The 26,774-nt window shown below is 33.7% G+C and overlaps 1 protein-coding gene across 1 annotated transcript in view; it reads left to right on the top strand.

The window, feature by feature from the left end:
• Positions 1-26,171, top strand: part of LOC114329836 (protein suppressor 2 of zeste-like) — a 231,065-nt gene extending 204,894 nt beyond the window's left edge. Inside the window, exon 7 of the mRNA XM_028279094.2 lies at positions 1,160-26,171. Within this exon, the coding sequence (XP_028134895.1) occupies positions 1,160-3,328 (2,169 nt within the window). The 3' untranslated portion in view covers positions 3,329-26,171. The remainder of the gene's footprint in view (positions 1-1,159) is intronic.
• The last annotated feature ends 603 nt before the right edge of the window (positions 26,172-26,774 follow it).

Raw genomic sequence — 26,774 nt, 5'->3', positions numbered from 1 at the left:
ATGGAGAGGTTTATTTGGTATTTATTTGGCAAAAAAGTCAGCTACTTCATGGATTTAATGAATGCGTTTCACTTTTTTAAAATTTCAAAAGCTTCATCAGTTCACTGCAATAAATTAATGATGAAGTTTATAAGTAAACAACTACAGTTGTTTAAAACCTTATTTTGTAAAAGGTATATTTAAAATCCCTAAAAAGGGTTATATATCACAACAGAACGTTTTCGGAATCAATATTCCATCATCAGTGTTATCACAGGTTTACATGTTTACATGTACAAGCCACCAAAATGTACGTAAAAACCCTAAAGTTGTTTTAAAATTGTGAAGGTTACATTATATTATAAAATTTTTAAGGGATGTTAAAAATATTTCCAGATTAACCTCATGGTAGGACCTCACATGGCAGAGTTTAGATGACCTAAACCCTGCCATCTAAACTCTGCCATTGAGGTCCTACCTTTATATATTCCAACCAATATGGTTGATGTCATGTCATGCCAGGGGTTAATCTGGAAATATTTTTAACATCCCTTAAAATTTTATAATATAATGTAACCTTCACAATTTTAAAACAACTTACGGTTTTTACCCGTACATTTTGGTGGCTTAAAACATGTAAACCTGTGATAACACTGATGAAGGAATATTGATTCCGAAAACGTTCTGTTGATATAACCCTTTTTAGGGATTTTAAATATACCTTTTACAAGATAAAGTGTTTATTTTTTGTGATTTACGGTATACAGCCAGTTACAGGAGTTTTTTCCATGTGATATGGCCACAATATATGTGATACATACTTATAAAACAAGTTGTAGGTTTTTTGGATGTTCTAAAAGCTGTAGTTACACAAAATTTAGAGTAAATATATTAATTTCTTCGGGTTTCTTTTGTATGATATTATCGGATGCTAAATTGGTGTGAGGGATTAGAAGATGCCTAAAATATTAGACTAGATAGTCTAATTGCTCGCCCTCTTCAATTGTACCTTGTTTGTCTGTTTTAGTTTTATCAACTTTAATAAATCTAACATATTAGACTGTTGTCTATCATATCAATCATTTTGTTTTTTTAAAATCATCAAAAACGGTCTACTTGCTAATAATTTATTAACATTTTCTGGTTGATTTAATACTAAATGATTTCTCTTTTGTTGCAGGAGCATCCGATGCGGTTCTTCTACAGAATCTTCACCCCATTGAAGATCAGACCTATTAAGATCGTAAACACTCCATTACTTGGAGGTGGAAAGCAACTGCAAATCGTACCTGTTAAGTCCAATGTAGAAAAGCAAATACCTTCACCTCCAAGAGAGGATAAGACGGAAAAACCAGAGGTTAAGACTAATTTTTTAGAAGAAACGGAAGATCAGAAAAATCATAAAGAGAGGCTGTTTGCTCACCTGCAATTGCAAAGTAAAAGCCAAGCAGAAAAAGATAGCAAAAAAGTACCTGAAAAATCCCAACCAAAAGACTGTGTATTTGAATATGAGGAACCAGATCAAGAAGAGATTAAACGTTTTGCAGAAATTCGAGATAGAGAATGGGCAAAGAAACTTGACGAGGAAAGACGGAAAAGGCAAGTGGAAGATTATTCAGTACATCATTTCAGCAAAAAACGAAAAAAGAGCAAACATTCAAAGAATGAGTTCAATACTCATAAAAAACGAAAATTGCACGCAGAAATAGCACCTAATCAAGAAGATCACTTAAAGCTTAAAGTAAAAATCACTAATAACGGCCATAAGCACAAGTACCACAAGAGTTCTACTCAATTCAATGAAAGAGAAAAGACACATTCTACGGAATTGAGCTCTAAAGAAAAATTGCTCCAAATGAGGCAAGTTCGACATAAACACGTCTCGAGTGAAGATAAAAACATTCAAACTGTACCAAGCATAATACTCGCAAGTACCAGTAGAACGGAGGAAAAAGTAAAAAGTGACACAGATAAACCTCAGGAACCAACGACATCTGCGCCTAAAATTACTGAGGATATAAAGAAGGTAAAAATCAAAGTGACCGAACCATCCAGTAAAGTATCTGAATCTGCAACTCTTCCTAAACAACCTTCAGAGCCAGCTAGTACTAGTCCTAAAGTTGGAACTTTCTTAGAATCCAGTAGTTCCAAAACTGGCTTCACGATCAAGAATACAGGTGAAAGAGAATGGGGAAAGAAAGTACCTACCGTTCATTTGGAACGTAACGAACAAACGGAAAAGCAGGCATTTCTTAAAGCTTTTCATGCTTATGCCGAAAAGTACCAAAATGAAAAGAATCAACAAATTAAATTAAAAAATGCAAAACTATCTCAAGCGAAGGCTGAAAATAATAAAATTACTACTAATAACAAATCTCTTAACTTAAAGCTTGCTAATCTACAACAAAGATGTACAATTGAGCCAAAACAGCCTGAGAAAATCGAAAAGAAAATGCTTAGCCACTATCCTCCTGGTTTTACTGTTAGTAAAGTAGAGCAAGGATTAAAACGGAAAAATGATGAATCTGATAGTATCAACGATAAACGGCCCAGTTTAGAGATAACTCTTATTAATCCTCCCAGTGGAAGCCCTATACAAATTACACCAAAGCCAATAGATAAGCCACAAGTTAAGAGGCCTCCACCAGCAACGATTCCTTTGGAGAAGATTAAAAAATCAGTTAGTTTAAAATCTGGTATAAGCATTATTCCGAAAATGCCAGACAGATGTGACAACATAGGAGCTTTAGATTTGTCAAATAAGTCTCCTGAAAGCTCTCCACGAAATTCTCCAAAAGTAGATGCTACAAACGGCATCAGCATTACAACAAACCGACAATTAAACGCCTTAGTTAGACCAACAGAAAAACCCAGCGTCGCCTTAGCAAACCTCCAAATGCTTTCCAAAGTAGCAACGGAACATCCAATAGTTAGCAATAAACCTACGCCAAACCACGTGACCAACAAACCCAGGCCCCAAATGCCTAACCTACAGACGTTAAAAATCCCTAACCTTCAAAGCCCGATTCAAATGAAGACTCCTAATCTCCAGAAACTACCGAAATTAAATGAAATCCAGAAATTCCGGCCGACGGCCCAAGTCAGGAGTGTTCGACCAAATCAAAACCAAAATATTAGGAATATACCAAACCCAAGCCTTCTAATCAACAGACAGCAGAATCAAAATAGACTGGGTATTGGTAATTCAACGAGCGACCCGCTGAAGGTACCAAACTCATCAACAATAGTGACCTCTACAACTGCCTCAACATCGAAAGACTCTAGTAGTACTAGTGCGGTGAAAACCTTGGACAGTAAAATTCAAGAAAAGAAGGAGATATCTGTGTGAATCGGTGGTTTGTTTTGTGATAACGTACTTGGGCATAAATTGTGATAAGCGTGTTTGTCGGACAATATTTAGATTAACGTCGTTAGTGGAGTCACTGAAGGTGAATATGAGCTATTACCTCCGATTTCGTTGAACCTCCATCGATTTGCATGAAAATTGGTGAGTGGTTAGAGGATATCTCAAGGAACAAAGGTGACATGGTGCCAACTTGCGCTTTTACCCTGGGGATGCCACCCTTTCTCGGGGGTGAAAATTATTTTATTAAAAATAACCCCATAATTCGATAGAGGGACAAATTTCAAGCAAAATTTGTTATATAAAGTTATTAAAATAAATCAAAACTTTTTAAGTCATTAAAGATCAAAGATTTTAATTTTTCTTGAGAAAAATGCATGTTTTTAACCAATTTTTCATCAATAACTCAAAAAGTGTAAGTTTTTACAAAAAAGTTATAATTATCAAAATTGAAGCTAATAAAAAATTAAATAAACCTCTTACTAGAAAAACTTTTTAGTGTTAACTAAAAGTGAGTTATAATTGAATGTATATTTTTTTCGGCGAGTAAAAACTCTAAGTATTCAAGCTGAAATATCGGGACATTGATGCATTTTATAACATAATCTCACTAAACATTTGTCAAAGTACTTAAAAACATCTATCAAATGAGCCCCCGAACATGTTGATAGCGTTAAAATTTATGCTCCAAAATTTTTTCAAAATTTATCTTTTAAAAATTTTTCCAAAAAATGTTATTGTTTTTTTTAATAAATCCGTTCATGCTTACGACATCAGGTTCATCTAAAAACTGTTTGAAAGTTAATTCCATGTGCTATTTAAGCACGTTGAACCTAATCTTTTAGACCCCTTACTTCTTTAAAAATAAAAGGTTAAATGGTCCCGGTTGCATGGTTCCCACAGCAAAATTTAAGATTTAAACGTTTCTATCTCGGTTATTTTTTACCCTATAGAAATAGTAAAACAGGTAAACTATTTGGTACAGAAAAAACTAAAATTTGGTTATATATAATTTTTTACGTATATTGAGTATTTTTGGAGTATTATCAAAAGAATATGAGAATTACAATAATTTTAAAAATTATGATTTTTTAAATTGTATCTTTTTTTTTAAATATGCATTCTAAACCGGTCAAAATTATCGAAAACATTACTTATGCTAATATAAAGAAGTTCTTGTAAGGATTACTATAAATTTTAATTTTTGTGGAAATGGCGTATGTTTTATTTTTCACTTTTTCCTAAAAAATTCGAAACGGTTCTTTTATTTTCATTATCACTTACTTAATTTTGACGCTATTACCTTGTTCTGAAGCTCATTTGATAGGTATTCCGAAGTACTTTGACAAATGTTTTGCAGGAATATTTTATACATTGCATCGTTTTCCCGTTATTTAAGCTTGAATACATACTTAGATTTGAGTACTCATCGAAAAAATACACATTCAATTGCCAATAACTCACTTTGAACTAACATTAGTTTAATTCTTTGTATGAGGAATGGATTCAATTTTTTATTGTCTTCAATTTCAGTAATAACAACTTTTTTGTAAAAGCTTATAGTTTTTGATTTATACGTGAAAAACCGATTTAAAACATGCATTTTTTTACGAAAAAATAAAATCTTTGGTCTTTAATAACTCAAAAAGTGTTGATTTATTTTAATAACTGTATAAACAAATTTTGCTTATAATTAGACCCTCTATCGACTTATGGTATTATTTTTAATAAAATAATTTTCACCCCCGAGAAGGGGTGGCATCCAACCCCAGGGTAAAAGCGCCAGTGACATCATGTCACCTTTGTTCCTTGAGGTATCCTCTAATTACTTAGCAATTTTCATGAAAATCGATGGAGGTTCAACGAAATCGGAGGTGAAAACCTTCAGTGACTGCACTACGTGGAATTATACGATTTGTATAAAAAATATTGTTACTTGTATTTAATAGTAGGTAACATTCGTTGCAATAGTTTCAAAAAATATTTAAACTTTTTCTTTTATGTATCGTAAATTGATTTTTTATTGTTCCATATTGAATAAGCTTAAAAATTGCAAAAGGTGGTAGACTCTGAGTGTCTTATTGGCTAATAATTTTATATAAACTGTATGTGGCAGTGGGCTCAGCATTTGTCACAATCAAGGACACTGCACACATCTTATGGCAAGTATAATGTCACTCAAATTCAATAAAATTTACATGAATATATTTGTCTCAAAAATACAATTATATCATTGCGTTAACTCTGAATTTTCATTAATAGCGGGGTAAATAAATTACGGATATATATTAATGTATAATAAAATGGGTATATGTACGTGAGTTAGAGGGAGAAACGAGATTTTGTAAATCGGCAGTTTATAAATCTTTCTGCAGGTATTAAGACACTTATCTTATAGATAATAAATGACAACTTACACCAAAGTAAATAATTTCTCTCATCGGCTTAACTCACGCTATGATTAAACTGTTTTCAATGGCGACTAGACCTAAATGAATATGATAGTTTTATGGACTTGTGATGTCTTGGACTTGAAGAATGTGATGCCATAAACTTTAATTACTGAATAATAAAGAAAATTTGGAAAATTTGGAATTATTGATCCGTGCTAATTACGTTGTAAATTATCAGGCCCTGGATATGCAACGGATAATTGTCATAACAACGTAGGAAGAGAGTTCCTAACTAGAAGCATCGGTTATTTGAGTTGAGAAGAAAGGAACAAAAACAAAATCAGTTGATCAGTTGTTCCTTTATTTGCTGCAAAGGACACAGCACATATCTTATGGAAAATATCACTCAAATGCAATTGCGCCAACTCTGAATTTTGGTTAATAACGGCGCAAATTGTAATTAAAGTTTATCGAAATCACAGTTTTGTGATATCAAGTCCATAGAAATGTCATTCATAAATATTATTATTCTAGGTGCTATGCAAAACAGCTTAAACTCACCGTGAGCTAAGCCGATTAGAGCTTAAGCCGTTGTCATTTATTATCTATACGGAGAATACCTGCGGAAGATTTATAGAGTACCTACCGAATTATAAAATCTTTTTTCTCTGTCTAACTTACGTACCTACGTATCCATTTGATTTTAGATTTATTTATATCGATTTACGCCGTTATTAAACAAAACTCAGAGTTGACGCAATGATATGAAATGTTCGTAATTTCGAGACGAATCTATTCATCTAAATTTTATTGAAATTATGTTATATTTTTCATAAGATGTGCGCGGTGTCCTTTGGTACGAAGTAGATAAGGGATATTTAATATATTGTTTATTTTATCGAATTTCTTCTTCTCATTATTGTTATTCGTTATACTACGTCGCATGTAGTTTCTATTGCCTAGGTCCTCTTTTCTCATCTTGCATTTAAAATTATTTTTTCGGGAATCAGTATCCTAATAAATTGGTGACAATTTATTTTATAAACAAAATAGCGACTATATTCTAAATTTTCACAAACTCTAGGATAAGGTTAAGTCAGAGAGTATGTTAACATCTGAAGACAAGACGTTATAAGCGTCTGTGTGCATTAAGAAAAATTATTCAAGTAAGTATGTGTTTTATAAGAATTTCATTGTTTGTCATGTCATATTTTTAATTTAAATTCAGTATTTTTGGAAATATTTAAAATTAATTATAAAAACTGTACACTTAAGGTACGTGTACTCATGCATTTATTCGAACCGGTCGGCATCGGAACACACCACGATGATCGTCAATTTAATGTCTTTGTGTATTCAAATGATTCTCAAGCAATATGTTGATATTCGGGTGGTACAATGTATTGAGGTGAGTAGTAACCTTCATAAGTAGGCATCAATCCAACCTGCCCGCCCGCCCCAATGATCCAGATCATCCACCCCCATAGCAACAGCACTCTGATGCGCTCTAGTGACTCTCTATCAGCAAAATTGTGGACTCTCGCACAAAATCCTACCCCAAACAATGCAGGCCAGCGTGGGCGCTCTATTCCCGCAATCTCTAGTGACTTATCATCGATCTGTATTGTTTTCTTGGTCCTCGAGTCCCCGCTCCGGGCTAAGTCCAGTTCGGTGACTCTGCGCTCGTGATGTGGGCCCCTCTAAGGCCGATGCCACATTATGCGTTTTGACCGGATGCGGTGAAAACGCATCCGTTTCCAACGCAACCGGACCGACCTGTCACACTATGCGTTTAGTCTGGTGCAGTTTGTAAGCGCGTACCGATGACTCAAAACGCATCCGTTTCCAACGCAACCGGACCGATCTGTCACACTACGCGTTTTCACCGGATGCGGCGGAGACGCATCCGGTCAAAACGCATAATCTGACATCGGCCTAACGCGTTTTTGGGATTTGTTAGTATTTTTGTGGCTTGCGCCTTTTGTTAGTTGTTTTGTTAATTTTTTGGTGGCCGAAGCCGTTTGTTTTAGATTTTTTTTTGAGGGCTGTCTGTATTCAAATGATTCAGCACACATTTTAGTGAAACTTAAACATCGACTCACAAAAAATCACGCCGAATAGAGTTACTGCGGAGTTCTTCTTCTTCTGGTACCTATCCGTTACGAATGTTGACAATCATTCTGGCAGTTGATCATCCTCCATTATTAGCTGCTGCCTTGAAAAGCCCTGTAGTAGATATCGTAAACCAGGTCCTCAAGTTCCTGAGCCAAGATATTCTTTTTCTTCCGACGCCTCTTTTACCATTCACCTTTCCCTGCAAAAATGCATTTTAACAGGTTATATTTTGTTTCATTTCTTGTGATGTGGCCGAAATATTCTAATTTTCTTCTTTTTACAATGCACATTATTTCCTTCTCTTTAAGTTTTTTAGTGTTTTGGCATTTGATGTTTTGTCCATCCATGATATCTTAAGAATTCTTCTGTATGTCCACATTTCGAACGCTTCCTGTCTCTACGTTATTGCTTCCGTTAGAGTCCAAGACTCTACTCCAAATAATAAGATGGAGAATATATAACATCGGAGGAGTCTGAGTTTCAGTTTTAAATTAAAATTGTGTGAACAGCTTGGATATTTGGATGAACGCTGCCTTGCTTTTTCTATTCTAGCTTTTATTTCTTGGGAGTGGTCCCACTGCTCATTAGGCGGAGCTCATTATCCCACTGTGGAGTAAAGTTTTTTATTTTGTGAGATCAGTTTTTACTGATATGTTCCAAAGCAATTTTCTTGTTGTATCTTAGTACCATTTACTATATTTACTGAGAATGCGCCATAATTTTACTTTAAAATAAGTTTATTTTGACGTTTAGATTTCCACTTAGGAAACCCACTTAAAGAAAATATATTTTTTTTTCTTAGTTTTGTCGATATTTTTTTAACCTTCTTTTATTTAGGATTTGTAATCTTAACTGTTCTATAGTCTTCTTCTTCTTCTTTATAAGCAATTCTACTTGTTCATTGGAGGATTGATACCTCTATGGAAGGTTGTCACTCCATCTTTTACGCGGTCGGCCGATACTTATTCTACCTATTGGTGATTTATCTTTTGCTATATTGACCACACGTGTCCCCCCCATTCTTTTTGTCCCCCCCATTTTCTTCTATTTAGTGTCCATTCGTTTATTTATACACTGTACGTTACATTTTCTTCTCATGTTTTCACTCCTCTTTCGATCTCTTAGGCAGTGGCGGCTCGTGACCTCAGTATGCGGGTAGGCTACACATATACTTCGGGTAGGCGACAAAAAATATCCTACAATTTGTAATACATTTTGAGCCGTCTTGCAATACTAAATGTAATCTATGAGCGCAACAATGTGTAAAAATTGCTTTTGGCGCATCTACTTTAATTTTTGATTGTAATCCGTTTAAAGAGCCAGCCATTACACTTGGCTCAAGCACGTTTGAAATTAAACTGTATAGAGCGTCTGCAGATCTATTCTCGCTAACATCAAAAAACCCTAAAAATCTTTCTGTTACCTGACCAACTTTGTTAACAAAACGGATTGTTAAAGTACACTGTGATTTTTCGGTTATATCAGTAGTATCGTCCTTTAGTATAGAAAAAAATTGACTTTCATTAATTTCTGTTGAAATTTCATTGTTTTACGTAATCGGCAAGGCAATCTATTAAATCATTTTGTATTGTTTTTGACAAACCCGTGAACACCCCTTCTATTTTTTAACATGATCCTGGATTTCCTGATCGCGTTTAACTACTAAATTAAAAATTTCTTTAAAATTACCCATGTTTGAAGAATTATGGCTCTCATCACGACCGCGAAATGCAAGTTCTTGTTTTACTAACAGAATTGTAACATCAATTTCTTCAACTTTTTCAATCTTTTTCAACTTCTTCATTATATATCTTATTAGATAGAGAAATTTGTCCAGCTACAGCACTGTCAATAGTTTGTTTATTTTTTTCTAACCGTTTTAAACCGAAGCAATTGTTTAAATGTTCTTTCGAAGATTCATGTTTTTTTACACTAGCTGATAAATTTTTCAAATCTGAATATCCCTGACTGACCCAAACATTTTGCTTCAAATTTGAGAGCAACAGACAAGGCCAACAGAAAAGTGAATTTTTAAAATAACTTCCGCTTAGCCATTTATGATTTTCATACCATATTGTTTTAAACGATCTCGAAAATGGTCGATTGTCTTTTGTCTTATCTGTGGATAAAATTGTTAAATTTGGTAAAGGCCGGTCCATTGAAATAATTGAAAAAGGCGTCTCGATCAAACTGCATATTACATCGTTTAAAATATTCATATTCGATGACTAAAGTTTTTCCACCAATAAAACTAACACACCTACGTTTCAACAACGTCAAATATTACTTATTTTATTTATGTATCAAATAATAATTTACTGTTCGAATAAATTGATAAGTTAACAATTAACCTCGCTTTAAATTTTTAATTATCTATATAATCTAATAACACAATTCGTCAGTTTAACTTTAAATTATCCAAATTGTATTGAAACACAATAAAAATATAATGGACGACTGACAAATAACTATTCAAAGATTTATTTGTCGTTAGTGAATTATTACTAAATTAATATAAAATTAGAATGCCCTTCAATAGACCGATCTCAAATTTGTCTGTTTATTATTCAGTTTTCATAAACAAATTTAAATTGTCCTACCTAGTTTTATTCAATACTTAACCTACTAATAACAGCCAAAATCAAAAGACAATTATTTAAAACAGTTTCACAAGACATAAGAGAAGCAACTGATAAAATTTTGTAGGTCCGGCTATAAGACTCTGTGCCTATCAGCCCTTTCAAAATCGTAGAATACAGTCGCTACCAGCAGACCTGCAGCAGGCCTGCTCGCGTAAACAGAGAGAGATCGCACGTCAATTCGGTGTTGGCGTCGTTCTATTTCAGGCTACGTTTTCAAGTGCCTGAGCAGGGGAATATAGAATCTTATACAGTACTACTGATACAAGGAGCGTACAATAATTATAACTACGGAGAAATTTTTTTGGATATTTTTAAAAATAATTTGGATAATTTTTGCTATTTTATTGTAGGTATTGTGTCAAAATTTATAAATTACAATTTTGAAATAAGTAATTTATATTAATAATTTATATTATTGTACTACATTTGAAGAGGGTAGGCGGCGCCTACCTTGCCTACCCCGACGGGCCGCCCCTGCTCTCAAGGTATTTCCTGTAATTCTTCTCAGTACTCTCATTTCTGCCGTTTCTAGTAGTTTTTGTATTTTGGCTGTATCGCGTCTAGTTTCTGATGTATATGTCATTATTGGTCTTACACTGGCTTTATAAATGTTTGTATTCATCTCAGTGTTAATATGTCGCTTCCGACATATAGTGGTAGTAAGACATCCTACCAGTCTATTTGCTTTTTGTACTTAATTTCTCACTTCTTTGTTCAGGTCTCCGTAGTTTGACAATGTAATTTCAAGGTATTTTATTTCCATTACTTGTTCAATACTGACATCATCAATTTCTATTTTACGTCTGATGGATTCTTTACTGATTACTATTAGTATTGTTTTTCAATACTGATATCATCAATTTCTATTTTACGTCTGATGGATTCTTTACTGATTACTATTACTATTGTTTTAGTTTTCTGAGATAACAATGTCATATTGAAATCTCTTGCTCTTATGTTAAAATCTTTGGACTAATCTTTGCAGACTATGGGAGCGTTTAAGTATTACGTAACGCAATTTTTGAGGATTTTTGACCCCCCCTCCCCCGTGTAACGCACCGTAACGTTTCTCTGTACCCCCCTCCCCCTACCTAAACGTTACGTAACACCCAAGTGGCCATTTGAACCTAAATGGAAAACGAGGTTGCGAAAAGTACCGGAAACTCGGTAAAAGAACTTTGTTATTATTTTAATGGCATTTGAGGTAATAATAAAAACTTACAATCATCATTCAGCCTTAAATGTCCACTGCTGAACATAGGCCTCCTCCCCTCGTTTCCAACCACGTCTATCCTGCGCCGCTCTCATCCAGTTTTTATTTAGCTTTCTTAAGTCGTCAGTCCATCTTGTAGGCGATCGACCGACGTTTCTCTTGTCTTCGCTTGACCTCCATTCCAATAACCTTTTTGTCCATCTCCCATCTGTCATTCTGGCAATGTGTCCTGCCCATCTCCACTTCAACCTGGCTAGCCTTTCGATGACGTCAGTCACCTTTGTTCTTCTCCTGATTTCTTCGTTTTTGATTTTGTCTTGCAGAGTTACTCCTAACATTGAGCGCTCCATTCTTCTCGGCGTTACTCTTAGTTTGGTAGGCGAGGCTTTAGTTAAGGTAAGTGTTTCTGATCCGTACGTCAAGACTGGGAGGACGCACTGATCAAATACCTTTCTCTTTAGGCATGTGGGCAACTCACTTTTAAAACTTTCTCTCAGTTTTCCAAATGCTGCCCACCCAAGAACGATTCTTCTATTCAGTTCATGTGTTTGGTTATCCCTGCCACTCGTAATTTCATGTCCCATGACATGAAATATGTTCAAAACTTACAATAATAATCTTTTATTATTAATTTTACATTTACATTTACAGTTTCCCTACTTGGCCCCATCCTTAGACATACATTTTTGGTTTCATTCTTTATTGTTCTTCTCATGCATTCTTGTATTTTATCTTTTTTAATAAAAGCTTAAAATAAAATAACATATTTATAATTTCAACAATTTATTTTGCTTAGTAAAAATTTTTGTATAACGAATAATATACGATGTTACCAGTAGTTTCGGAAAAATAGTGAAAAAAAATGTGTAAAACTTTTTGTTCTTCAACGCCCTGTATCGTGAAACCAAAATTATTTAGTAAGCAAACCCCAATTATTTTTTAATTTTTCACCTATCCTAGAGATCATGTTACCTTTTTCTGAAACATCTTGTATAAATATAAGAAGGCACTTATGGAATAAAATTATTTCTGTCCTTGTTTTAAATAATTTTAAAAAACGCTGGGACCCGTAGATTTTCATATATAAAAATGTGTGCTTTTTAAACATAAATTTAAATGTACAGGGTGATTCATGCAAGCCTAGCGTAGTCCATTATCTTTAATTTTAATTAAACACCCTGTATATTTTTGTTTTTAGAAGCTGCTTAACAACCTCATCTCAAAAATGTGTATTATGTAGGGTCTATTATGAATAATGCAAGGTGAAATTTTGAAATTCTGTATAATTTTCGTAAAGATGTTAATCACATAAAACTTTGAAATTAATAATTCAGGAATCACACTTTAATGGTTTTTTAGTGGGTTTTGTATTTAATGCTTTTTATTTAAAGACATTTTTAAATAATTTGAAAATTTGCATACATATTTAAAACATTAATGAATACCTACCTACTGCTGAAAACGATACCTACTGCATGTTATGGACTTAAATTACCCATTTCATTTTTACCAAAATATAAAGTACCTACCTATCTATTCATCAGATAAACCCATAAATAACTCCGACGGAACAGTTCCGGATAGTGGAAACATTGGTCTTTTGAAAGCAAAACAATTCTCAAGGAAAGATTATGCGCTGTTGGATGTTGGGCTTTGGGTTGCATAATATAAATGAGAAATGGTTTACATTTGAGCAATGAATTTTTTTTTAGAGTTTTCGGTTGATTTTATACAGTTTTCAGTAGATAAGTAGATTGGAGTTCAAATCAGTAGGTTTTATACAGTTTTCAGTAGATCGGAGTTCAAATTAGTATGTCTACTGAAAAATCAGTAGACAAATCATAATACAATTCAGGGGTCTATGTAAAACATAAAAGAAATTATGTAGTTTTTTTTATTTAAGTTAAAAAAGAATGTTACGTAACGCGCTGTTCGAACCCCCCTCCCCCCATGTAACGCGCCGTAACGTTTTACAAAACCCCCCCTCCCCCCAAACTGCGTTACGTAATACTTGAACGCTCCCCATCTTCATCTTGGGCTATCAATATTGCGTCGTATTTTGTATCTTCTTTCGTTCTTGTGCAAGTAAATCTCAGCAGTTTTTGGATCTCATTTAAGGGGAAAGGCGCAAAATGTCGCCTGTCAAAATTTTCAATGTGTTTTAAATGTATTAATTTTTTTCGAATCCTGAGAAAACTAATAAATATTTTTAAAAACTTTAAACGCAGAATGAAAGATTACGTAATGACCGAGGGCCGAAAGTCCCTTAGAATAAATAAAAAGTTTCTTTTCAATGAAATATTTGTAATCAAAAGTCACACTAAATTTTCTCTTTTATTTTCACCCCTGTAACTTATTAAACTACACATTATAGAAGTTTTCAGGGACTTTCGGCCCTCAGTAATAATGTAATCTTTCATTCTGGTTTTAAAATTTTCAAAAATATTTTATTAGTTTTCTCAGGATTCGAAAAAAATGAATACATTTAAAACACATTAAAAATTTTGAGAGGCGACATTTTGCGCCTTTCCCCTCGGCAGGCTTGTTCTTTATATCCGCCTGATATGCGTATCGAAGCATCGAAGTAGTTTCCTCCACATTGTAATTCGCTGGCCTAACGCAGGCTATCATAAGTGTAATGCTATTTCCTCCAAGTGAATCTTTTGATAGCCTAGTTAGGTTAATATTTCTATGAGGAATGAACCTGTGCTGATATTTTTCGACTCTAAGGCTGCTGATTACATTTCCAAGGTCTTTGTTGATGTTTACGACTTATTTAAACATATTTTCAAGGGCTCCGGTTATTTAGCCGCTCTCAGCCAGCCAAGTCCACGAAGTATAATTTCGATTGCTTGTCTTCGTGACAGTTCTCTTTGTGAGTCATTGATATATTGACTGTAAATATCGCATGGCTTCGTGAACTGTGTGCACTCATAGCTGTAGCACTAGTTTCCCTTCTTGTTGTCCTTTTCTGCAACGTTTCCAAAGCATCATTCACATCGGGGTAAGGACAAATAATCCTCGGACAAAAAATCCCCACAAATTATCCCTGGACAAAAAATCCCCACAAATTATCCCTGGACAAAAAATCCCCAGACAAATGATCCCCGGACAAATAATCCTCGGACAAAAAATCCCCATAAAGAATCTCTGGACAAATAATCCCCGGACAAATATTTCCCACAAATTTTTTTGGACAAAATATCCTCACAAAAAATAAGATAAGACCTTAAGATTTATGAACTCATTCACAATAGACTTTTTTTTTCTTTCTCTAACTTATGTAGGTCTTAACTTATGTATATTTCACTCTAACATCCTACACCATCATTTGATTTTAAATTTTGTTTATATTAATTTACTCCGTTATTATACAAAATTCAGAGTTGGCTCAATGATATGAAATGATCGTAATTTAGAGAGAAATCTATTCATGAATTGCATTGAGTGACATTATATTTTCTATAAGAAGTATGCGGTGTCCTTTACAAAAAAGAACAGGTTTTTGCATTACAGTTCAGATTATCGTTTTCAGGACCAGCAGTTAGCATCACGAAGAGGCAATGTTTTGAACATACTTATTCAAATCAGAGTGAGCAAAAGATTTAAGCGAATAATATAACATGATTCCCACAGCCTTAGCTCATTCCCCATATTTTCCACGATTTTTGAAAAAACTCAGACTCTTTTGAAAAGAGTAGGAATAGTAAAGACAGAAAAAGTAAGGGATAGCCGTAAAATATTTGCGAATTGTGTACCCATGGCCTTGATATTAACTGCTACTTACATACTTTCCGTGTCCGTAACACCAAGAACTTTAAATTCTGTATTTCCAATGGTTGGCCACATAGATGGCCCTGTCATTTGCTATAATTAAGTCATCTTCTGTGCAGGTCTCTCTCATCTCTGTGCATGATAGGATAGTAGATGCCGGCTGGTCTGAACCGCGCCACAGTCGCAGGTATCGTTCTCCTGGTATCCCCATTTTTTCAGGTTACTAGCACAACGTGAAACGCCAATTTTTAGTCTGTTTAGCGCTTTCCAAGTCGGATACGGTAAATTATGTCCATCTGAGGGAGGAAAATGTGTCGCGGTAGCTGACGCTTGCCATAGGTGTATTCGGCGCGTCTCTGGCGCTTCGGGGATGGATCTTGTTGTTCTCAGGAAGCTTTTCCGAGATATTAGTCTGCTAATTATGCTGAGTTTGGTGGTCATATAAGGGGTGCCTTCGGTCCGTCTCCTGCTTTTTCCGTTCTACCTCTGACGTGACCTTCCTCCTGATAGGTGGTGGAGCAATTCCAGCTATGGGGTATACCTCTTCGATAGGTGTCGGTTTCAGGCAACCCGATATTATACGGACCGTTTCATTTAGAGCCACGTCGACGTTCTTTGCGTGAGCAGAGTTTGCCCATACTGGTGCTCCAAACTCCGCGGCCGAAAAACATAATGCCAAGGCAGAAGTGCGGAGAGTGTGCGGTTGTGCTCTCCATTTTGTATTAGTTAGCTTGCGGATGATATTATTTCTGGCACTTACTTTCTTCTTGACATCTTGACAGTGCTATCGGTAAGACAGAGTTCTATCCAGACGGACGCCAAGGTATTTTGGCGTCTTGTTGTGTTCCAGCATCTGACCACGCAATTCTACCTCCAGCGGCCTTCGGGCATGCTTGTTTCTCAGGTGGAAAGCACATACCTGGGTTTTTGTGGGATTGGGTTTCAGATGGTTTTTATCATAGTATAGAGCTAAGTCTCCCATCTGTCAGTTTCACTTCGACTTCCTTGAAGGTTTTTCCCTGAGCTGCCACAGCTGTATCATCAGCGTAAATAAATTGCCTTGTTTGTTGGTGTATGGGTTGGTCGCTGGTGTATATGTTGTATAGAATTGGCGCGAGGACACTTCCTTGTGGTAGCCCATTTTTTTGGTCCCTCCACCGACTGTTCTTGGACTGGAGCGTTACGTAGAAGCGTCTATTCTGGAGGAGACATTTCACTAACCTTGTTAGTCGGAAATCCTTTGTAGTTTCGTAGAGTTTTGCGAGTAGTCGTTGATGGTTAACTGTATCATAGGCAGCAGTTAGGTCTATGAACGCTACTCCTGTTATTTCCTTCCGTTCAAAACCATCTTCAATATGTTGGGTGAGATTAATAATTTGACTGCAGCAGCACTTTCCGGGCCTGAATCCTGCTTGTTCTGGAATAATTTTATTCTCCACATATTCAGCGATCCGGTTCAGTATCATTCTTTCAAAGGCCTTGAAAAGGTGGCACAAGAGAGATACAGGTCTAAAACTCTTTGTATCCGCCGGATCCTTCCCTGGTTTTAAGAGGGCTACCACTCTAGCTTTCCTCCAGATTTTGGGGATCTGTAATGTACGGATGCAGCAATTCATCATTTTTACGAGCCACTCTACGGTCTATAGTCCAAAAGTTCTTTATTTGCTCTGTTCGTATGTCGTCCAGGCCAGCCGCTTTATTATCTTTCATTTGGTGGATCGCGCCTCTCATCTCCTTTAGACAAAAAGAGGTACCTAGAATAGAACATCTCTTTCTTCGTCGATATTCCGTTGAGCTCTCACCTTGTTCTTTCTTGATGTCGTCTTACCGTTCATTAGAAGATGATGGGCTATCTGATCGGGTGTGACTTCTGTCATGTTGACTGCTGGAGCAGCGGGATCGTTGCCAAGATTCCGAATCAGCTTCCAGGCACGTCTGCTGTTTTGTTTCATGTCCTGACTCGTGACCAGCTTGCACCACCTTTCCGTTCTGTTGGCGGATATCGCATATAGCATTTCCTCCCCAGCCTATATTGTCGCTTCCGAGAAAGGGTCTTCTGCATATAGCTGTTCGTATCTTTTAAGTAGGGGTTTAGATTCTTCATTGAGCCCCGCTATGTACTCAGTTCGACAACCTCCAGGGATAAATTTCCGTGATACTTACTTTACGATTTCTACAAATTTATCGTATGAATCAGGGCAATCATATTAATTATAATATTTTTTTGTGGGGATTTTTGTTCGGTGATTATTTGGCTGGGCATTTTTTGTGGGGATTTTTTGTCTTGGGATTATTTGTCCTAGCCTCTTTACATCTTGTATTTTTATTTCTGTGAAATTTGGGATACGAATTACTACAATTTTATTTTTAGTAGTGAATAGGTTAAGCGCCTCATTGATACTAAACTAAATTTACAATCAAGATGCAGTAGAAATAAACAAACCAAGACACGTTAAATGATACTAGGAGCACTCCCAAATCATAATTTACAATTTACAATGTACATTGTAAATCCCAAATCATGATTTCCAAAGTTTATACATTGTAAATTATGATTCGGGAGTGCTCCTAGTAGTATCGGGAGTGCTCCTAGTAGTACTGCATCTTGATTGTAAATTTAGTATAAACAAGCTGAAAATGCGAGCATTATCATAACGAAAACTTTGTCTATATACCTATTTAAATTCATCATATAGAAAATTGCTATTACGAAAAACTGTTTAGAATTAAAAATTATGTTTTAATGTGCAAGTACATCATTCTAATTTAAATGTTGTGAACTATAAAGATACTTTACTCGAAATTCATATTTTTTTACATACCTCGTATAAAATTAATAAAATTTGATTCATGATGGTTGCATCATAAATCTTAGACCAAGAAGAGATTTTTATGAAGAATAACTTTTCTTCGTCAAATTTAAAATACAAGAGTTATAAATGAAAATGATGTTGGTATCCATAATTTGAGAAAATTCGTCAAATATTTTTTTCCATTAGAAGGATGTAATTTCATATATCAGAACATACTTTTTTATTCCAAACCACATTTTAAATAACAATTTTCCAATATTGTAAAATAAATAATACATACATACCTCTACATGATAAAGATACTTTTACTGATGAACTTTACTTGGATCTACAGACCTAGCGAGTCTCGTAAATTCCACGGCTTTGCGCCACGCTTCACGCAACCGTATTTGCGTACTTGTGTTTTGAGTTGTGTGCGCTGGTCACTGGTCGAGTGGAGTTATAGATAATTTACCAAATTTAAATATAATCGTTTCTACTGATTCATTATTAATATAGTATAATATGTATTATTGCTTTCAAAATATACTTAAATTGTATTTTTATACATTTATTACACATATTATTTTATATAATAATTAAATTCACTATAAAATGTCATTTATATTTTATTAATAGCTAAATAATTTAAAATTTAGTTTGACATTCACGAAGTGTCAAACTCAAATGTAAATAATAACATTTGCTTTGCTTAACAAATTCAGGTAAAAAAAGTAGCCTACTTTCTAATCAAAGATTTCAGCTGACGTTTAGTGCCTGGTAGGAGATAACCGGATTGTGACGTCACATTTTCGATTTTGAGGTCGATTATCTCGAAGACGGTTAGAGATATCAAAATGCCGTTTTCAGATTTGGATTCAGAAGACAAAACTACATACGAATCCATCGATACGTCTGCTCTAAGTATTGCAGGAGCGGCGACGCAATAACACACAGACTTTTGCAAATTTATAAACGAAAAGTTTTCGTTGATAAAAATAGCATACCCTTAGTTGTATCCTCTCGTATTTCCAATGTGCATTGCTCTCTTGGTTTATTACAGAGTAAATCATAAGAAAAGTTGTCCTTTACAAAATCTTGTAAAGGAAACAAATCTTCATCTTGACCATTTATCAATTATATTCCCGCTCTTTTTGGATTTTCTACTGTCAGAAGTTGTCAGATTCTTCACGCATTGTATTTACTAGTTTGATTTTGGTTTGCTTCATTTTAACCATTTCTTTATTCAAATCTTTGATGCGTTCTTCGCCCCTGGTCTTCATTTTGATCAACTGATTTTATTCTTGTACCCTTTTCTTCGACTCAGATAACCGATGATCTACTCGTATGTCTGGAACTCTCTTCCTACGTTGTGACAATTATCCGTTGCATATCCACGGCCTGATAATTTACAACGTTATTGGCGCTGGTCAATAAATATTCTTTTCCAAATTCTCTTTTTTATTCCTTGATTATCTGATTGTTTATTTCTGCTTTGTATCAAAAATATAAGTCATAAAAAGGACCTTTTAGTCTAGGCGCCAGATGGGTCACCGTGTCTTTCTTAATTATTCTGATGGGCAAACTCAACGGTTTCTTATGGATTTTTGGTTGCTGATTACCAATTTCGAGGGTGGATTTCCTTAAATTTGTTCCTTAATAAAAAACGAAGAAAAAATCGTTTACTAAACTTAAATTCAACAGTTAGAACTATAGAACTCACGATATTGTGAAATTAGTGCACAATGCAAATTGCAAAATAAGTATTTTTCGAAGCTTTATCGATCGTAACTCGGCTTCTACGCATGCTTAATTTATAATCTTCCAAACAAAGTTTGTTAAATTACTTTATCTTCATTTGTTTTAAAGTTATACCCGTTTGAAGTTATAATTTTCTTAAAAATTGTACATTAATTTGTTTATAAGGGTTTCAAGCAAATTTGAGCTATAAACATTTATACTTTAATTAACAATAATGATTCTTCTTCTTCAGGTGCCATCTCCGCTACGGAGGTTGGCAATCATCATAGCTATTTTAATTTTTGAGGCAGTAGCTCTAAATAGTTGTTTTGAGCTGCATCCAAACCATTCTCTCAGGTTCTTCAGCCATGAAATTCGTCTTCTGCCGATGCTTCTTCTGCCATCTATCTTTCCCTGCATTATGAGTCGCAGGATGCCATACTTCTCGCCCCGCATCACATGTCCGAGGTACTGTAGTTTTCTTTCTTTAATTGTCAGTTCAACTTCCTTCTCTTTACCTATTCTTCTCAGTACTTCATTGTTCGTAACTCTATCTACCCAGGAAACCCTCATAATTCTTCTATACGTCCACATTTCAAAGGCGTTAAGTCGTCTCATTGTCTCTACATTTAACGTCCATGATTCCAGTCCATAGTATAGTACACTATATACGTAGCATTTTGTTAGGCGTACTTTAAGAGCTAATGTTAAATCTTTACTACATAGGACCTTTTTCATTTTCATAAAATTAGAACGTGCTTTCTCGATTCTGACTTTGATTTCTGCAGTGTAGTCATTATTTTCGGTTATAAGTGTCCCTAGGTAAGTGTACTTTTTTACTCTTTCGATCTGCTGGCCCTCTACTATCAAGATTTCGTTAGTATTATGGTTGTTTTTACTAATTTTCATAAACTTTGTCTTTTTGATATTGAGAGAGAGTCCGTACTCCCTACTACACCTTACTATTTTACTCATGAGTATTTGCAGGTCTTGTAAATTATCGGCTATTATTACTGTATCATCTGCATATCTGATGTTGTTAACTAAGACTCCATTTACTCTTATGCCGACTGTTTCATCTTCCAGAGTTTCTCGCATTACCTCTTCAGAATAAACGTTAAATAATAGAGGTGATAGTATGCAGCCTTGCCTGACTCCTCTTTTTATTTCCATTTCTTCAGATGTTTCTGTTTCAATTCTTACTATTGCTCGCTGATTGTAATAGAGATGTGTTATTAGTCTTAAATCTCTTTCATCTAGGTTTTTAGTTTTTAGAATTTCCATGAGTCGGTAACAATAATGATAGCAGAACTCAAAAGGAACAATTTGAGCTTATAAAAATGTTCGTAAGTTTATTTTTGGCCAAGATATCGAAATTCGTAACCAAAATGTCGATATCTTGACCAAATATAAACTTACGAACATTTTCGTAAGCTCAAAATGTTTCCTTTGAGTTCTTTATCATTATTGTTAATTAAAGTATAAATGTTTATAGCTCAAATTTGCTTGAAACCCTTATAAACAAATTAATGTACAATTTTTTTAAGAAAATTATAACTTCAAACGGGAATAACTTTAAAACAAATGAAGCTAAAGTAATTTAACGAACTTTGTTTGGAAGCCTATTAATTAAGCTTTAAAATGAGACGTTTTAAGGCTCATTTGCATGCGTAGAAGCCGAGTTACGATCGATAAAGTTTCGAAAAATACTTATTTTGCAATTTGCATTGTGCACTAATTTTACAATATCTTGAGTTTTAATTGTTGGATTTAAGTTTAGCAAACGTTTTTTTCTTCGTTTCTTATTAAGGAACAAATTTTATTTGAAACTTTTTTTATCTCTTTTAGTTTATGAGCCAGAGCCTTATAAACAATTGAATTGAGTTTATAACAATTTTTTGACCACTCAGATCGAAATCCACCCTCGAAATTCGTAACCAGCAGCCAAAAATCCATAAGAAACCGTTGAGTTTGTCCATCATAATTGAAAAGGACAGGTGACCTCTATTTGGCGGCTAGACTATTTCGAGGTTCCTCTATATTTTTAATTTTATAATTAATAAGGTATTATCAAAATAGAAAGTAAAATAGTTAATTACTACAGTTATGAATCATATTTCATTCTTCTTCTTCTTCTTGTGCCGTCTTTTAACGAAGGTTGACGATCACTTCTGTAAACCCTTCTGTATCTTTTGCAACGTAAAATTTTTGTTCATCAACACTGAGGTTAGTCAAGATTTCTTCCTCAGCATTCCTCAGCCAAGATTTCTTCTTTCTTCCCAAACCTTTTCCCCCTCTACTCTTCCTTGCATGATGACGTGTAGCAGAGAGTCAATGTTTACAAATTTTGTAAACATTGACTTGTATATTTCATAAATCATTTTCGAGCTATTTCTGTTCTGCCCTTTATCTCCTCATCTTGATCTAATTGTGAGGTTATAATTGCTCCGAGGTATTTATACTTGTCGACCCTCTCGAGCGGTTTACCCTCCAATGTCAGATGTATGTTGTCAACAGGGGTTTTTGAGATGACCATGACCATGTAGTATTTGGTTTTATTTATATTCATTGTTAGTCCCATCATTTTGCATTCTCTGTTAAAGATTTTTAGGAGAATTTATAAATCGTCTATATTTTCTGCCATGATTGCGGTATCGTCTGCAAATCTTATGTTATTAATGATGCTCCCTCCAATCCTTACACCTTCAGTTCTTTTCCATAGTGCCTCCTGAAATATTAGTTGGGAGTACACATTAAATAATTATGGCGACAGCACGCATCCCTGTCTGACCCCTCTTTGAAATTCCACTTGCATGGTGTGTCTCACTATCTTCCACCCAATCGACCGCTGTTTGATTGTAGTACAAATTTTTGATTTAATTAATATCCTTGTTGAACTCGAACGCTTTTTGGAAATTCTTATAAAATATGAATACGTTTTTATTATTTTGGTCTACGAACCACTTTTCAAAAGACAGTAAAGGTGGTTAGTTAAATTGAGAAGTTAAGTAGAGGTGCTTAGTTAAATTTTTAAAGCCAATACAAATTTGCTCTGAACTATGAGCTTTAAGCTGAAATATAAGGTATGTCGTACTATAATGTTTGTGAAAATTTAGAAAATATTCCCATCCTATGTAAAATTATTTAGCAAAAAAGTGTAAATTATATATTTTAAATATTTTATCAGTAAACCGAAGTTGTTATTTTAACTCACAAAATGGACTCTGTGAATCCCCCTACTGTTTTGTGTTTAATAATTTCTATTATTAAGTTTATTTTAACATTTAGTTCCTTTTAAAAGTGTTGCTATTGTTCAATATATGAAAGAAACACTTTGCATCAAGACTTGTAATATTTGAGTTTTTCAAATTTTATTGTGAATTATTTTCCTTGTTGTTGTTATGTTGTTTATTTTCGAACATGTACATAACAATGTGTATATAGAATTATTTTAGATGTGTTTTAGATGATTTTAAAGAATAGATTAAAACTGTATAAAAATTTCGACAAAAATAACGATACAACATTTTACAAATCTGTCGAAGATAAATTCAGAATCATGTTGGTTGAATTATTTATATGTTATTATTATAATTAAATTTTCTGAAGCAATATTATAGTAGACAGAGAAACACCATCATTTTAGTTTTTACTGCACTAAAAAAACTTGTCAATATTGTGCACCCTTCTCTAAAAGTACAGGTAAAAAACAGGTTCATTATTTTCGGAATTACAATTTAAACTACCCCCTGTTCTGGTATACGTGAAGTTTACTTCGCTAAATTACAAAACTTGGTTTTTTAGAACATTGAAAAAATGTCAAAATGCCGATTTTTGAAAGTTGAAAAGTTAATTTGTTGTTTCGCAAACTTCAAAATAAGTGAATATCGTCATTTGTTAATAAATTTTATTAAAACTAACGTAGAACTTTGGTGTTTCACCCAAAGTTGTGTATTAGGGTGCTTAACAAACCCTCAAAATTTGAAACCGATCCATTAACTAGTTTAAAAGTTATTATATTTGTTCATCCCAAAGACCTATTTGTTGCAATAACATAAGACAGAAAATAATGAAGATAGGGCAATTCTGCGGATGCCAAGTGAAAGTAGAAGTGTACTATCAATGTGTATTAAAAAAGGATAAAAATTTTTCTTACAATAGTCAAAAATCCTAATAACAAATTTTTAAACTTCTGTTAAAAACATCTAGAATAACGTTAAAAATATTGTCCGTAGAAAAAATTTTTTTTACATATTGTATTTTTACTGTATTTGGTATTTTTATACGAATAAAAAATTGGTCTAGGTCAATTTGGGGCAAAGTTATGTTTTTTTTTAATTCACAGCGATTTTTTTTTGATAATCATTAAAGAACCTAATTATTGCTATTTTAAAAAATGGGATTTGCATTTTGTGTAATATAATTTGCACAAACATAGTCCCTTTACAGGTCTACGAATTTTCAGAAATGTAGGGAACCTACATATTCACCGGGTTCAAATATCGAACAAGCAATAATTTCAAGCTACTAAAACTTTCTATATCTCCGGAACGACTCAATGGATTTAGATCTTTATTTAATTTTTTTAATCTTCTTAATTTTTTAATTAATAAACAGTCTAATTTGTTCAATATTTAAAAAAATAATTTTCTTCCAAAAATCTTTTTTTTATCATGCTATCATTAATAATCATAGAAAAAGTACACTTTAATAAACAAATTATTTTTAAGGAATAATTATTTTTTGATGTTAAGTAAGTTATTTATCAACGTGTACTTTAACTTTTCATATGATTAATAATGATAGAATCTATGAATAAAAAATAGATTTTTGGGAGAAACAATTATTTTTTAAATTGTTTAAAAAAATTAGTCTCTTTATTAATTAATAAAAAATGTCTAGAAAAATTGCATATTTGTAATTTACACAAAAATTCATAGATATTCAAAGAAGACAGATCAAGATCCATTGGGTAGATCCCGAGATATTGAAAATGATCGTAGTTTTTAGTTGCTTTTTTAGTTTTTGAACTCGTGGTTTTGTAGGCTCCCAGCTCCCCCTTCACTTACCACGACTAAAGTCGACTTAGTCACCATTTGAACTACATTTTTGAAAATTCGTGTAAAATACCAGTTTTTCGAATTTGTAAAAAGATTTTTCTACGGACAATATTTTTGCAGAATTGCCCTATCTTTATTATTTTCTGTCTTATGTTATTGCAAATCAAAGGTCTCTTGGATATACAAATAGAATAACTTTTAAACCAATTAATGGATGGGTCTCAAATATTAAGGGATTTCTCCAATAAGTACTCCAATACCAAACTTTGGGTTATGCACCAAAGTTCTACGTTAGTTTTAATAAAAGTTATTAACAACTAACGATTTTCACTTATTTTGCAGTTTGCGAAGTAACAAATTGACCTTTTAACTTTCAATAATCAGCATTTTGAAGTTTTTCAAAAATCAAATTTTGTAATTTTTGGCAACTATTTGGCTTTTTAAAAGGGTGAAAAAAATCGAAAAGATTGCTTTTTTGCACTAAATTGATAAAAATTAACAAACGGCCCCGAACTGTAGGCAGGAAAGAGGTAGGTTTTCTTCCTACAGGTTTACAATAACTAAAAAAGTTGTCAGATACCTATATCTGGACAATTCAGTGTCATTTTCCTTTTTTTTTTTGCTAATTTCCCTGGAGTATTATTAAAATCGTGAAATTGTGATACCTATCCTAAATTTTAGTTGAAAGTTTTTATAAATGTTTGCTAAATTAAAAATACTTCAAAAGTTGGATAATATACAAGTACCTAAAACAAAAACACATTACTTACATATTGTGTTTTCAGCGTGTGTCGTTATTTTTGTTCGTAAAACATACAATAAATCTACAACGTACGTATGAAATACCAAAATTTGTACTATGTACAATAATTTTAGAAGTTAGTACTTTGCCTAGATCTTATAAACTTTCCAATGTACACGAAAATTCTAAATGTTAGTAGAAAACATTTTTAGCTACATATTTGTTAGCTGCTAAGTAGAAAAGTACAATTTTTACACTTTAATCTAGTTTTGGAATACTATAAATAACTGTACTATATTTCAATTTTTGTGTAGAGTAAATGTATGTATTGAAAATATATTGATATTATGAAGCTGACTTTTTTTTTACTTTATTAGTCCTTTCTATTAAATCTTAAAAAATCAAACACTAAATTGTGTGACCAACATAGACTGATAAGCCAAATTCGACATATCACCAAAATCACATATAACAGAATCTATAACAAGTGTGAAGCGTAAATCAATGAGTCTCAATTTGGTTTTAGGAATTCTTTGGGCACAAGGGAGGCAATGTTTTGTCTGCAAGCAGGTACAGAGGTGTAGAGATATGACAAAGGATGTCTACATGTGCTTTGTAGCTTACTCGAAGACCTTTGACTATGTAAGACATGACCAACTAAACTATTTGAAATTCTCCACAACATCGGAATTGATGATAAGAACATCCGAATTGTGACAAGTCTCTACTGGAATCAGACGGCCAGGTAGACCAGGACGGATCTGTTTTGAGGTGGATGTGAGAGGTGGCATTCGGATTTTTGCGACAGGAATGTCTTCTCTCCCCTCTCCTTTTTAATATTTACTCCGAACAAATTTAAATAAAGCACTGGATGATGCAAACGTAGGCATAACAATAAATGGAGAATTGACAAATAATATCCGATATGTGGACGATACAGTCGTACTTGTCAGCAATATC

Source organism: Diabrotica virgifera, chromosome 7 (assembly GCF_917563875.1).
Source record: "Diabrotica virgifera virgifera chromosome 7, PGI_DIABVI_V3a".
NCBI classification, from domain to species: domain Eukaryota; kingdom Metazoa; phylum Arthropoda; class Insecta; order Coleoptera; family Chrysomelidae; genus Diabrotica; species Diabrotica virgifera.
This window is presented reverse-complemented; position numbering and strand designations above follow the sequence as displayed.